Here is a 15386-nt window from a genome sequence, read left to right as displayed (position 1 = left end):
CAAAGCTAAAACCGTCGATACCTGGAGATCTGGTACTGGCAAGTTGAATGTCCTATGGACCAAGTCCGACAATCCTTGAATCCACCAGCTCTCCCTCAGGGAGACTGCCCCAGACTCCTCTGTATCCGGGTCTTCGATCCCTGAACCTACTTGGTCCGTGTCCAAGAGGTCGTCCAATTCCCCTGAGGAAAGGACCTCCTCTTCTGAGGGTCCGCGCTCGGGCGACGGAGATCTATTCCGCTTACTGCCCCGCATAGCTGCGGATATCATTTTTCCCATGCTTTTCTGCATCTCTTTTAAAGAGGTGAGTAATACCTCCTCCGTGACCATCTTAGGGTTGGACTGACCCGCGTCAGCTCCAGCCCCAGATCCCGATGGCCCCAAGGCTCCCTGTAGGGAAAACAGCGGCATACCATGGTACAATACCGAGGTACACCTGCTACCTATTGGTATTTGGAACTATAAAAGTTAATTGTCCAAACACCTGTTTGGGGGATAAAAAAAATGCTTCCTCTCCCCTAGATGACTTTTTTTTTTTTTTTTCAAATCCAGGAAAGAAAAAACATTCTGTCCCCCTGAGTAGTATTGCAAAGAAAAACTATGAGATGGAAAAGAAACAGCCTATTTCTAGGCTTGACAAAACAGTCCTCTTCCCCCCTGAAGACTGCAATATCCTTTCTGGCCACTGTGTGTCCTCGGCGCCCCGTGCTGCCGCTCTGGTCTTTCTCCTCAGTTCCAAAGTATTGATGGAACAAACAAGGAAGGGCCGCCCCTTCCTTTAAGCCACTGACCCGCCCTTCCCCCCCAGCAACCTCAAACAGGAAATGCCCCTCCCGACAGGGGGAGGGGGGGGGGATTTTGGGAGGAAGGGACCTCTCTGTTCCAGCAAACTGCAGCCTGCAGCCTGGAACCATGAGGAGGTCAGCGTTTTGCCTGCTTGCAGGCTCTGAGGAGGAAGACTGAATGGAGCATCGCCTGGAGGCCTGCAGGTAAGCAAAGCTCTCTGACACACACATATATTTTTATATAACACAGGCCCCACTCAATGCTTTTCCAACACTACAAGGGAGGTCACATCTTATGGGGAATAATACATAGAGAGCCATCCTATCTTTATGATATGTGACTAGTTTGCCAGATGCAGTGCATAACTTTAGGCATGTCCCCTGTGACCCCCCAGAAAAAAACCTGCTAAGAACCAAGTTCCGCAAGTTTTCCCCTCACTTACCTGCTCCATGCCGCAGGACTTTGCCAAGCAAGAGGCCCAATCTTCCCCCATCTCCGTGGGGATGTCTAGACCTTCAGGCCCTGGGTTCCTATGAAGGATCCACTGTCCTGGGCCCATATAGCACCCTGGCAACAGAAAACTTTAGGTACCCAAAGGTTTCTAAGTTCTGGGCCCAGGGTCCAGCTCTCTAAAAAGAAAAGCATTATGGGCTATACCCCAAGGGTTTGGGGTCCGGTTACTGACCACTTTAGCGCTGAGGCTTTTTTGGACAGAACCGGTAGCTCACCTAATCCCAAGGATGCGGAGGCAAGCTAAACCATGACTAACACCTAAGACACTGGCGTAAAAACTGAGGTACTCCTCCTATGGGAGGGGGTTTTATAGGGAGGGGCATTTCCTGTTTGAGATTGCCAGTGTCTACACCTGAAGGTACTCCATATAACCCATATAGTAATGAATGCCGCTCTGTGTCCCGTGATGTACGATAAAGAAAACTGGCCAGGTCCTTTACCTGCATAAAGGTCCGGGTCTTAAGTGGTTAATATTAAAAAAAGGTGCTATGAAAAAAATAAACTTGTGCACTGCGTGGATTCTTAGTGCTCCGTCACCAGCCACACCACCTGCTCACCTTTAAACGTTGACCTATAGTTAGAAATGAGTCAAAATACACCTTGGCCCTTAATTGGGGCTTCAGATCTTCTCAGGACTCTCCAGTGTATCAACAGATGTCTTCTAGATACATCAACCTGCAGAACTTCCAGCCTCCTCATTACACGTATTATATATTGCTCAGAAGAAAAAAATAATAATCATTGTGTAGTATATTTAAACACCATAAACGTTCATGTCCTTGGGGTATGGCGAAATGCATAGAGTGGAGCTACGCGACGTCATCACGTTTCCTCATTATTCCATATTGCTCAGAAGAAACAAAAAGCCATCATCGTGTAGTATACAGTGGAACCTCGGATTGCGAGTAACGCGGTTAATGAGCGTTTCGCAATACGAGCACTGTATTTGAAAATATCCTAACTCGGTTTGTGAGTGTTGTCTGGTAAAACGAGCTGGATTTAGGTCAAAGCGGTGTGCAGTACCGCGTTTGGCCTGAGGTGGGACGCCGTTCGGAAATCCCCTTAAAGACCCGGAAATATTCAGTTCTGAGGTTTGCCGAGGTCAGTCGAGCTGTCCTCGGGCCTTTCCGGCCATTTCCGAGGCTCTCCAGCGCCCCCCCCCCCTACCTCCGGCCGCATGAAGTATTGCAGTCAATGCGGAAGAAATTATATTCGTTTCCATTGACTTCAATAGGGAAACTCACTTTGATATGCAAGTACTTTGGATTACGAGCATTCCTTTGGAATGGATTATGTTCGTAATCCGAGGTTCCACTGTACTTAACCACTTGCTTACTGGGCACATATACCCCTTCGTGCCCAGGCGAAAATTCAGCTTTCGGCACTGCGTCGCTTTAACGGACAATTGCGCGGTCGTGCGACGTGGCTTCCAAAACAAAATTGATGTCCTTTTTTCCCCACAAATAGAGCGTTCTTTTGTTGGTATTTTATCACCTCTGTGGTTTTTATTTTTTGCGCTATAAACAAAAAAAGAGCGACAATTTTGAAAAAAGCACAATATTTTTAACTTTTTTTTTGCTATAATAAATATCACAATTTAAAAAAAATATATATTTTTTTCTCAGTTTAGGCCGATATGTATTCTTCTACATATTTTTTGGTAAAAAAAAAAAAAATCGCAATAAGCGTATAGTGATTGGATTTGCGCAAGTTATAGCACCTACAAAATAGGGGACAAAATGACATTTTTTTTTATTATTTTTTTTTACTAGTAATGGCGGCGATCTGCGAATTTTTTTGTGACTGCGACATTATGGCGGACACATCGGATGCTTTTGACACATTTTTGGGACCATTTACATTTATACAGCGATCAGTGCTATAAATATGCACTGCTTACTGTATAAATGTGACTGGCAGGGAAGGGGTTAACACTAGGGGGTGAGGAAGGGGTTAAACGTGTTCCCTACTAGTGATTCTAACTGTAGGTGGAGGGGGGGTGACTGGGGGAGGTGACCAATCTGTGTCCCTATGTACAAGGGACACAGCATCGCTCTCCTCTCCCTGACAGGACATGGATCTCTGTGTTTACACACAAAGATCCACGTCCTTGTCTGTGTAATGGCCGATCACGGGTACCTGGCAGACATCGCGGACACTAGGCACACGCATCGGCACCGCAGTGACGCACCGGGCACGCGCACGCCCCCCAGTGGCCCGGAGGAGCCGAGGACGTCAATGGACGTCCTCCCGGCATTGTAGAGCCACCTTGTGGCCGTCATTTTACAATGCTGGGGCTCCAAGTGGTTAAACACCATACCCTTTATTGAGCATAAAGCAATAAAAAACAAAGGAAATGCATTCACAAATACAGTGCACAACTTTCCTTCTCCCTGGAAATGATTTGCCACTTTAAAAGTACGTCACCCCCTTAAAACATAACATGGATATCATCTCCACATAGAAAAGAATCTCACTTCCAGGTTCTAGTTAAACGTGATGATGTGACGTAGCTCCACTCTCTACGCATTTCGTCACGCCCTTTGTTACTTAAAGGGGTTGTAAAGGAAAAACATTTTTTTCATAATAAGCATCCTTTACCTGCAGACATTCCTCTTTTCACTTCCTCATTGTTCGTTTTTGCTCAGAAGTTGCTCTATTTCTTCTCTGTTCACTTCCTGCTTGTCTGATTGTTACTCACCACCGTGATGGGAGGCTTTACTGCGGTGGTCAGTAACGTGCTCACCCCCTCCTGGGAACTACATCTGTGCGGCAGGACGCTCTTTACGTGTTAGAGACTTCAAGGAGGTGTGAATTACTGGGCGTGCCGCAATGCATACTGGGAAATGTAGTTCTTACATGAACGAGCGCCGCAAACCAGGAAGTGAATGAGAGAATAGAAACTAGAATGCCGGAGGTGATATAGATGAAGGAATTTAATAGGTATTTACTCGTTTTTTAATAGAATCATTACACTATTCTGTCTGTCTACCTTGCAGACATTAATTTTAGGCAAAATAAAAATTTCCTTTACAACTCCTTTAATCATCGACATGAAAGTGTATGGTGTTTAAATATACTACACAATGATGGCTTTTTTTTCTGAGCATTATGAAATAATGAGGAGACTTGCAGTTCAGGAAGTTGTTTTATCTAGAAGAGATCAGTTGATACATCTGGAGAGTCCCGAGGAGATCTGAAGCCCCATTAAGGGACAAGGTGCATTTTGTCCTATTTATAATTCTAGATCAATGTTTAAAGGTGAGCTGGTGGTGTGGCTGATGACAGAGCACACTGAGGTGGAATTGACAAAGAATTCATGCAGTGCACAAACTTTTTTTTCAAAACAAAGAAGTGACTCATGCTGATAGCAGAGGAGCGAGGCAGCAGACAGAAATCACACTTAGTGCTCTGGATAGAGACAAGTATACACTATAGAGGGATATGCTTCGTTCATATTTTATGTCTGAGGTTTACAACCACTCTAATGCATATCATTTGGAACTTGATTGACATTAATGCACACGTTTTAGTGTTTTCCTGGCCCCTCCCTTCTGTAGAGTGCCCCCATAGCAAAAAGCTTGCTATGGGGGCACCTGAGCCGAGTCACAGCTCCCTGTATCCATTCAGACACTGAGCCATTGCCGAGCTCCATCCCTCTCGCTCTCCTGATTGGCTGACTGACGTCAATTGACAGCAGTGGAAGCCAATGACGCCACTGCTGTGTCTCAGCCAATCAGGAGGGAGAGTCTCAGACAGCCGAGACACTCGTAGACATCGCTGGACAGAGATGGGGCTCAGGTAAGTATTAGGAGGGCTTAGGGGAGCTGCCACACACAGAAGGCTTTTTATCTTAATGCATACAATGCAAAACCTTCTGACTTTACAACCACTTTAAGCACATTATTAACTATACACGCTTAATGTGAAGATTGTGAACACATATGTTTGATTGTTTATGTGGCACATTTATAGTATTTCATGAATAATACTGCTATACATATTTTTGCCTATTTTTGTTGGATCCCTCTAGTGATATAAAGATCTACATAGAGGAATCAGGACCTCCTTCCTCCTGCCGGAGATCCCTCTAGTGTTATAAAGATCTATATAGAGGATCAGGACCTCCTTCCTCCTGCTGGAGATCCCTCTAGTGATATAAAGATCTATATAGAGGAATCAGGACCTCTTTCTTACTGCTGGAGATCCCTCTGGTGATATAAAGATCTATATAGGGAAATAAATACCTCTTTCCTCCTGCTGGTGACCCCTCTATTAATAACGATCTATATAGAGGAATCAGGACCTTCCTCCTGCTGGAGATTCCTCTAGTGATATAAAGATATATATAGAGGAATCAGGACCTTCCTCCTGGTGGAGATCCCTCTAGTGATATAAAGATCTATATAGAGGAATCAGGACCTCCTTCCTCCTGCCGGAGAACCCTCTAGTGTTATAAAGATCTATATAGAGGAAACAGGACCTCTTTCTTCCTGCTGGAGATCCCTCTAGTGATATAAAGATCTATATAGAGGAATCAGGACCCCTTCCTCCTGCTGGAGATCCCTCAAGTGACATAAAGATCTATATAGAGGAATCAGGACCTCATTCCTCCTGCTGGAGACCCCTCTAGTGATATAAAGATCTATATAGAGGAATCAGGACCTTCCTCCTGCTGGAGATCCCTCTAGTGATATAAAGATCTATATAGAGGAATCAGGACCTTCCTCCTGCTGGAGATCCCTCTAGTGATATAAAGATCTATATAGAGGAATCAGGACCTCCTTCCTCCTGCCGGAGAACCCTCTAGTGTTATAAAGATCTATATAGAGGAATCAGGACCTCCTTCCTCCTGCCGGAGAACCCTCTAGTGTTATAAAGATCTATATAGAGGAAACAGGACCTCTTTCTTCCTGCTGGAGATCCCTCTAGTGATATAAAGATCTATATAGAGGAATCAGGACCTCCTTCCTCCTGCTGGAGATCCCTCAAGTGACATAAAGATCTATATAGAGGAATCAGGACCTCATTCCTCCTGCTGGAGACCCCTCTAGTGATATAAAGATCTATATAGAGGAATCAGGACCTTCCTCCTGCTGGAGATCCCTCTAGTGATATAAAGATCTATATAGAGGAATCAGGACCTCCTTCCTCCTGCTGGAGATCCCTCTAGTGATATAAAGATCTATATAGAGGAATCAGGACCTTCCTCCTGCTGGAGATCCCTCTAGTGATATAAAGATCTATATAGAGGAATCAGGACCTCCTTCCTCCTGCTGGAGATCCCTCTAGTGATATAAAGATCTGTATAGATGAATCAGGACCCCTTTCCTCCTTCCGGAGATCCCTCTAGTGATAACTAAAGATCTAAATAGAGGAATCAGAAGTAATAATTTTAGATTGTGCTGCACTCCATACTAAACAGTGTAGATAAAAGAATCTTCACTGTTGGCTATTCTGTTCAGTCAGCTATAGCACTGTAAATATAATAGCCCTGCCTAATTTACACCCGACTTAAATTTAAATTTAAACTTCGTTTTAAATCAACTTTTGTCAAGCCAAGTTGGTTCTTGCAGGGCCACCCATGGTTTGAAATTTGGTTGACTTAAGCCAGCCATAGACTGTTTGAATCTCGGCTGGTTCAGCAGGAATGGGCCGAGATTGGAGTCATGTATGGGCAGACTGAATGTACCCAAGTTGATTGATCGATCAACTTGGGTACAACCAGCTTGTCAGATTTTAGATGTGATTATTGCTAGTGGCTGTTATGGCCGCTAGCAATAATCACTATGTTCTCCCGGCGGGGACGACTTCCCTCGCCCCCTACTGGGGTAACACAATGGCTCAGTGGGAGGGATTCCCCTATCAACACTGTCTGTGTTGATGGAGGAATTAAGCAATTTTCTTTCACTGAAACCCGTGATTGTAGGAAAGAACATTGCTCCATCTCTGGCCAGCCTTAGTGGGAATCAGCCAAGATTTGAGCCATCTATGGCTAGCTTTACTAAGGGAAGTACAGAGTCTCCCATTGATGTCCTCCTCCTGAGAAAGAGTGTTGTAGAGCAGTGGTCTCCAAACTGCGGCCAGATGTGGCCCTTTGCTTGCCTTTTTCCAGCCCTTTGGACACAACAATAGGGTGCAATTTCTGCCACTGACATCAACAATGGGACACTAGTTCTCCCATTGACGCCAATGGTAGGGCACTATTCCTCCCACAGATACCAACGATAGGACACTATTCCTTCCACTGACTCCAATGATGAGGCACTATTTCTCCCCCTGCTACCAACGATGGGACATTATTCCTCCCCCTGATACCAACAATGGGGCATTATTCCTCCTCCTGACACCGACAGGCACTATTCCTTCCATTGATACCAACGATAGAGCATTATTCCTCCCCCTGATACCAAGGACAGGCACTATTCCTTCCACTTAAACCAACGATAGGGCACTATTCCTCCCCCTGATACCAAGGACAGGCACTATTCCTTCCAGTATTACCAACAATGGAGCACTATTCCTCCCCCTGACACCAATGACAGGCACTAGTCCTCCCACCGATACCAATGATTGGGCACTATTGCTCCCACTGATACCAAAGATGGGGCACTATTCCTCCCCCTGACACCAACGTCAGGCACTATTCCTCCCCCTGGCATCGACAGGGTGCTATTCATCCCCTAGTACTAAAGATGCGTTGTTTACTACCACTGATGGCAGGAAAATTTCTACTCCCAGTGGCCACAGTCCGGCCCCCCTAAAATCTTTAGGACAGGAAACTGGCCCTTTGTTTAGAATTTGTTCAGAGTTTGGAGACCCCTGTTGTGGAGGAAATATCCCCACTTGAGTCACTCAGACATTTAAAAGGACAGTGGGTGACGAGTCAACAGTTTTGTGTGGCATTCATCTATAAATTACGAAATCAGTTTAGTTTCTATGGGCAACAAGACCGTTCTTACTTTCAGGCACTCTGCATACAAAAGGGTCAAAATCCCCACCCTGTGATAGGACAGTCCCACTTCCCCCTCTCTGTCCCTGTGCCACTCCCCCCGCTGCCCCTACTCTCACTTGAAGTTGAAGTTGGCCAGGTTCTGGATGACCTTAGCGATGAGTGTGAGGGTCCTGGAGGTTTGCTCATCAGGGTATTCCTGCATCAGGCCGAAGAGGCTGGGGGACATGACGGCCGGACACAGGAAGCGGAGGAAGAGTGAGGCACTGATGAGTCGATCTGCTATGTCTTCACGACCGCGCTCTGCACAGCGCATTCTCCATGATGCAAAGACCTCCTTCAGCTCCCGGGGGAATACACTAAGAGGGATGGAAGCAAACAGTTAGATGAGCAATATAGTAGATGCTTAAAGTGCTCCTGTCACTAAAGAAGCGGCCATTTTTGTTGTCCAAGCAATTATTGGAACTTGTGACATCACTGAGGGATAAAGTAAAGTCTATTACTTCTACTACATATCAAATGTAAGGTTATAGTAGCCTGTCTACATTAAACTGATTGATGGTTATCATTATCAATATTTCATCATTTCATTTCTGTCCACCATATCATGTCTTGGATATTGTAACGACAACCGAGGTTGGGTTTCTGCAAGAATCGGAATATCTACACTTCAGTTACTATAATTGGTCTGGCTTACTTATGAAATGTTTTACATTTGTGTCATTGTTTAGCATTACTTATTACTTATAATTATTGTAGTAAATGTCTTGCTCTTAAAAATAGGGGGAAGGGGTCATACCTGAAAAAAAAGCCATAAACACTTACCTATCTGGCTGCCAACATGTTGCAAAACCCTGTTGTGTTGAAGATCTAAGCTTGCCGATAGAACTTCTCCATCCGGCACACTTATAGGAGAGTCGGATGCTTTGTATCCAGCTGCACTCTGTCGTTCCTTCCGCAGACCCCTACGTTATTACAGGACACGGTTGGAGAAAACCACCTTTGTCAAAAGTACAGCGGGGGAGGGACAGCACACGCAGGTAGAGTATACCACTTGTGTCCATAGTACCACAGGGAACAACATCTGATGCTGCCAGCAGCGTTGAACGCTTAACATTTTTCAGCAAACCTGGATCTTAAAGGCAGTGGTGTTTGGTGGTGTGGGTGGCGGGACAGGTAAGTATTAGCCACTTAAGGTCCGAGCCTCTTTTTGACACTTGTTGTTTACAAGTTAAAAAAAAAAATGTTTTGCTAGAAAATTACTTAGAACCCCCAAACATTATGGCCCGGATTCACATACATTGGCGCATAATTATGCCGGCGTAGCGTATCCAATATACGCTACGCCGACGTAGCGCAGAGAGGCAAGCATCGAGTTCACAAAGCACTTGCCTCCCAAACTGCGCTGGGTTCCCTCGGCGCAAGTGGAAGTGGGCGTGAGCCATGCTATTGAGGCGTGACCCCATGCAAATGATGGCCCGAGTGCCATACAAGTACTTAAAACGAACGACGCATGCGCCGTCCCGTGGACGTATCCCAGTGCGCATGCTCAGAATCACGTCGGAACTACTCCCTAAGATACGACGGGTCACTGCCTACGACGTGAACGTCACCTACGCCCAGCCCTATTCACGTACTATGTAAAATACGTCGGCTTGCGTTCCCTTTGCATGGATGCTGCTGAGTTACACCTCCTTTATGGGGCATAACTTTGCGCCGGACGTAGGACTTTACGCACACTGCGTCGGACGGACGTACGTTCGTGAATCGGTTTATCTCCCTCATTTGCATATGTGAATAGAATATCAATGGGAGCACCAAATACGACCAGCGTAAATATGCGCCCACGATACGCCGGCATAGACAAGTTACGTCGGTCGGATGAAGCCTATTTTCAGGCGTATCTAGTTTTGTGGGCACGGTGCACAGATACGACGGCGCATATTTACACTTACGCAGCGTATCACGAGATACGTCGGCGTAAGTGCTTTGTGAATCCGGGCCTATATATTTTTTTTCTAATACCCTAGAGAATAAAATGGTGTTTGTTGCAATACTTTGTCGCACCGTATGTCTTATGCCGCGTACACGCAATCGAAATTTCCGACAACAAAACTGTGGATTTTTTTCAGACGGAATGTTGGCTTGTGTTGCATACACACGATCACATAAATGTTGTCGGAAATTCTGAACATCAAGAACGCGTTCACGTACAACACTACGACGAGCCGAGAAAAATTAAGTTCAACGATTCCGAGAATGCGTAGGATTTTTTGTGCGTCGGAATGGCATACAGACGATCAGAATTTCCGACAAGAACTTTTGTTGTCGGAAAATTGCAGAACCAGCTCTCAAATTTTTGTTGTCGGAAATTCCAACAGTAAATGTCTGTTGGAGCATACACACGGTCGGAATTTCCAACAAAAATCTTGCATCGAACATTTGTTGTCGGAAATTCCAACAGTGTGTATGCGGCATAACAAGCGATAGCAGGACGGTAAAAAAAAGTCCTGCAAGCAGCATCTTTGGAGCGGTGTGTATACCGCTCCTCCACCACTCCTGCCCATTGAAATCAATAGGCAGCACGGCTATACCGCCGGCAAAGTGTGTGGTTTTAACCCTTTTTTGGCCGCTAGCGGGGGTTAAAAGCGCCTCGCTAGTGGTCAAATAGTGCCGCGAAATTGACAGAAAGTTGCTGCTTTACCGCGGATGCTCCCACCACCCCAGTGTAAAAGGAGCCTTAGGCCTTGTACACACAAGGGGATCTGTCCTATGAAAACGGTCCGCGGACCGTTTTCATCGGACATGTCCGCTCGGAGATTTCTGTCTGATGGTTGTACACACCATCAAACAGAAATCCGCGCGGACAGGATACGCGGTGATGTGGCCGCGCCGTCGCCGCGATGATGACGCAGCGACGTGTGTGGCCCTGGAAGGTCAATGCTTCCACGCATGTGTCGAATCACTTCGACGCATGCGAGGGCTTTGGGCCGAGCGGACATGTCCGGTAAGTCTGTACAGACGACCGAACATGTCCGACAGACAGGCTTGAAAGCGGACATGTTTCTTAGCATGCTAAGAAACATTTGTCCGCTGGAAAACTGTCCGATCCGCCGGACAATTGTCCGGTCGGCCGTACACACGACCGAACATGTCCGCGGAAACTGTTCCGCCAGACCAGTTTCAGCGGACATGTTCGGTCGTGTGTACGGGGCCTTAGATGCAGCTTTCTGATGAATTTGAAGGATTTCAAATCCATGTTTTGTGTCAACGAGGGCTCAAACCTGGAAGCTGATTGGTTACTATGTAATCCCGCGATTGGCGAAACCCCCCCCCCCCCGCAACAACTCCGATCCACGTAATACCCTGCATCCCCCCCGCTGAAAACTCTGATCCGTGGCCCCCCCGCTCAACAACTGTGATCCGCAGAACCCCCCCCCCCCCCGCTCAACAACTCTGATCCACGGAATCCCCCCCCGCTCACCAACTTTGATCCGCGGACCCCCCCCCGCTCAACAACTTCGTTTGGGGGGGTATGCTCATTTGTCCCTCATTCTGAAGTTGAAAAGTTGGGAGGTATGCTATGAAAGTCAATGACAAAGTAAATATTTTTTAACTACAATCCCTGTGGTGTGGTGCTCTTGTTTTCCTGCATGTCCCTTCAGCAGAAATCTAAAGGGGTTTCTAACTTTTCCACATCCTAAAAATGTAAAGATTTGGCCGGAGTTACACATTGGGCTCACTATCAAGAATGTTGCTCCTCTTCACAAAAATGGCTGCTTCATGGCTGACAGTTACACTTCAAACAAACAAAAAACAGAGGGAGAAGGCAATCAAGGACCAATGAGAGGAGAAGAATAGTTCTGGAGGTGACAACGACAAGAATATAGTCAGAATGGGAACACAGAAGGGGGTGGAAAGGAAATGGAAGGGAGGGGAAAGGGTGAAGAGATAAGTAATATGTAATGGAGAATGACTAACATATAATGTCTCATTCTTTTCCTGGCAATGACATCACATGACCAGACACTGACCAATGGGAGTTGAAGACTTTGCAAAGCGCAAGTTCGCAGCACATCCTGAGATTGGCCTGGTGATCGGGCAGGGCAGAAGGCGGACAACGCATTGGGTCAACCTCGCAGTCCTCCTCTGACTCGTACAGAGCCCGAATGAACTCACCTAAGAGGGAGAGAGATAAACAAGAGCATGTGATCAGCGCAGGATAGCGAGAGAAGGAGGAATTAGCAAAACCAACAAACAACATACAACTTCTAAATCAACCCCCCCAAAAAATCGCTCTCTGCTTTAGGTTGAAGAGGGTGGATTTACACTTTTGACCTCTCTTTCTGGTTCAGCATGACCAGGACACGTTGGGCTTTTTAGCTAAGCTACTATTATCTCCTGAGAAAATGTCCTACCTAAATACTTTATCATATGTCCTTATTGTGGAAATATTAAATAGGAGAGGACCGGATTAAAAATTCTAACTCTACTTGCTGTTTACAGGCAATGGAGCAAATCCTCCCATGGTTTTCCTAGACTTCTGCAAAGAAGTTATTGAGAATCATATCACGTGACGATGTCGTAACGCGTAGGGATTGGCCGTGGGCAGACGTACACCGGGAGTGACGTGAGACAGCGCAGAAGACGCCACTGTTTACTTTTTGCATTGATTGATTTTTTACATGTAAGCGCAATTTTAACCTTAATAAATGTGCCAGTAATTTTATACTACACTATTGGAGGCCTCCGTTTGTCCCCCTTCTGTTCCCTGGTACTGAGAGCATATAGGTATTGGGACTAAGGACAGAGTGCCGCGTGAGACACCAAGGATACCAATGTGTGAGGGATTTACTTGGCGCTGTACTGCTGTTTTAACCCTTAGCTGAGGTGAGAGTTCTGGGAGACCAGAACGGTGTCTTGTGTGGAGTTTCTCATTCCTCTTCGGGAGAAGTGGATTCCTTTCCTCTTTTCTGCAGTGGACTGCCATTTCACAATTTATTATTTATGCACTTTATTTTTGGCTGTGTTTATTTTAGACCTTTGGTCACTTCATATCACGTTCTTTCCACTTTCTCATAGCTATTGCACTGTATCATTATGTGTCTTTGTATTTTTGTGCAATGACCTAATTCACTATTTATTTTCTAAATAGGTTCCTTTAAGCTAGTGCATTGCTGGTTCACTTACCTTTTCCTTCCATTTCCCTTCTAAATGTTTTTTTCTTTGTCTGAATTTCCCACTTCCTGTTCCTCCTCAGTAAGCCGTTCTGGCTGGGGGGTTAGTCAGCATGCTCGCCTCCTCCTTTGGGACTACATCCCTGCGGGGAGACGCTGTGTTCGCCCCCTCCCTTGGGACTACATCCCTGCGGGGAGACGCTGTGTTTGCCCCCTCCCTTGGGACTACATCACTGCGGGGAGACGCTGTGTTCACAGCGTCTCCCCGCAGGGATGTAGTCCTAAGTGAGGGGGCGAGCACGCTGACTAACCCCCAGCCAGAACGGCTCGGATGATGGGGGCAAGCTTACTGAGGAGGAAGAGGAAATGAGAAAGTCAGTCAAAGAAAAAAAACATTAATGTCCTGTACACACGATTGGGCTTTAGCCCGACCAAACTCACATCGGAATTCCGAAGGACTTTCATCAGAGGAAAAGAGAACATTTTCTCTATGTAATCTCTATGGAATTCATCGGAATTTCCGATGCGGGCATACACACGGTTGGAATTTCTGATGGAAAAAGTGAGTCAGACTTTTTCCATCGGAAATTCCAATCGTGTGTACGAGGCCTTAGAAGGGAAATCGAAGGAAAAGGTAAGTAAACCAACAATGCACTAGCTTAGCCAGTTAAGGACCCCTTCACGCCGATATACGTGTCGCTTTAAGCCTAGCCGTGGGGTCGCGAGCGTGCTGCCAGCGGCTGCCAGCGACCGTCGGAAGCCTTTCGGAAGACTGTCAATCAAGAAGCAACGCCCGCTCCCAAAGACCCATACCCGGAAGTGGCGGAGAAGATCGCCCTCTACAACGGTAAGTAATGCTCGGATTTTTAAACAACAACCCAATTCCCCCTAGACTAAATGAGCATCAATCTAAGGGTAAAAGAGCAGAAACGGCCTTTATGGGTGAACTCCCGCTTTAAGTGGTTAAAGGAACCTATTTAGAAAATAAATAACGAACCTTTACAACCCTTTTAATGTTGCTTTTTGTCACTGAAAAGAGGCAATACAAAGTAATAAGAGGACAAAAACATTCAGGGAGCTCACTGGCTCAGGTTAGGCTGCTCGCAATATACAGGGCTACCCTCCTATGGGTATCCTGCAGGTTACCAGAAAAGGTCATGCACCAATAAAAGGAATGCCAGACCAAAGGATAAAAGAGTCCAATTTTTTTTATTGTATTTCACAAGAAAAATTGCCAAAACATTTCGGGGGGTCAGAAAAACTCTCCTTTCATCGGGGCTTTGTTTAAAAGAGGAACCTTGAGTGGTTTTAAAAACAGTGCTGACCTGTGTGAATATTTCTGGGGAAGCCAATTGCTGGATCAGGAGAGTTAGGCAAGCCATATAGGATTCGATTGCTCGATTTCCCCATCAACGTTCATTGCTCCCACAGCACTATTGTGTCGTGCGGGCGGGAAACCTTCCTACAGTGATTATTACTAACGGCTATAGCCGACAGCAGAAATCACATGTAAAAATCTGACAGGCTGTCGAATGATCGACTTGGGTACAGCCAGACTGCCCATAGATGGATCGAATCTCGGCCGGTCCTTGCTGAATCCATCTATGGCTAGCTTTACTACTACTTTTCCCGTGAAAACCAATAAATGAATTTGGACTATTTTATCCTATGGTTTGGCACTCCTTCCATTCGTGCATGTTTTTTTTATTTTCTGGTAGATTAAAAAGAGATTGGCCAGGATCCTTTCAACCCCATAAATGTTGGCTGATTTGCAAGATATGTGTCTGATTTCAACAAGACCCAAGCAGTCTACAACTGGCGTTCAGATGATGAATGTGTGATGGGTAATGAATGTGTACTCATCAAGTAGTTGTTTGACATATTTGGAACATATGGAATTACATGGGAAATTAGGTTTAATGTAGGAAAATGAAAAATAATACATTTAGGTGGCAAAA

General features: G+C 45.8%; 1 protein-coding gene across 5 annotated transcripts in view; it reads right to left on the bottom strand.

The window, feature by feature from the left end:
- SYNGAP1 (synaptic Ras GTPase activating protein 1) overlaps positions 1-15386 on the bottom strand; it is a 469079-nt gene that overhangs the window by 112183 nt on the left and 341510 nt on the right. For all 5 annotated transcript variants that reach the window (XM_040324977.1, XM_040324980.1, XM_040324978.1 and 2 more), the window contains 2 exons: positions 12286-12430; positions 8371-8610 (listed from right to left, as the gene is read on the bottom strand). In XM_040324977.1, the coding sequence (XP_040180911.1) occupies positions 8371-8610; positions 12286-12430 (385 nt within the window). The remainder of the gene's footprint in view (positions 1-8370; positions 8611-12285; positions 12431-15386) is intronic.

The sequence above is a fragment of the Rana temporaria genome, chromosome 9, assembly GCF_905171775.1.
Source record: "Rana temporaria chromosome 9, aRanTem1.1, whole genome shotgun sequence".
Taxonomy (NCBI): domain Eukaryota; kingdom Metazoa; phylum Chordata; class Amphibia; order Anura; family Ranidae; genus Rana; species Rana temporaria.
This window is presented reverse-complemented; position numbering and strand designations above follow the sequence as displayed.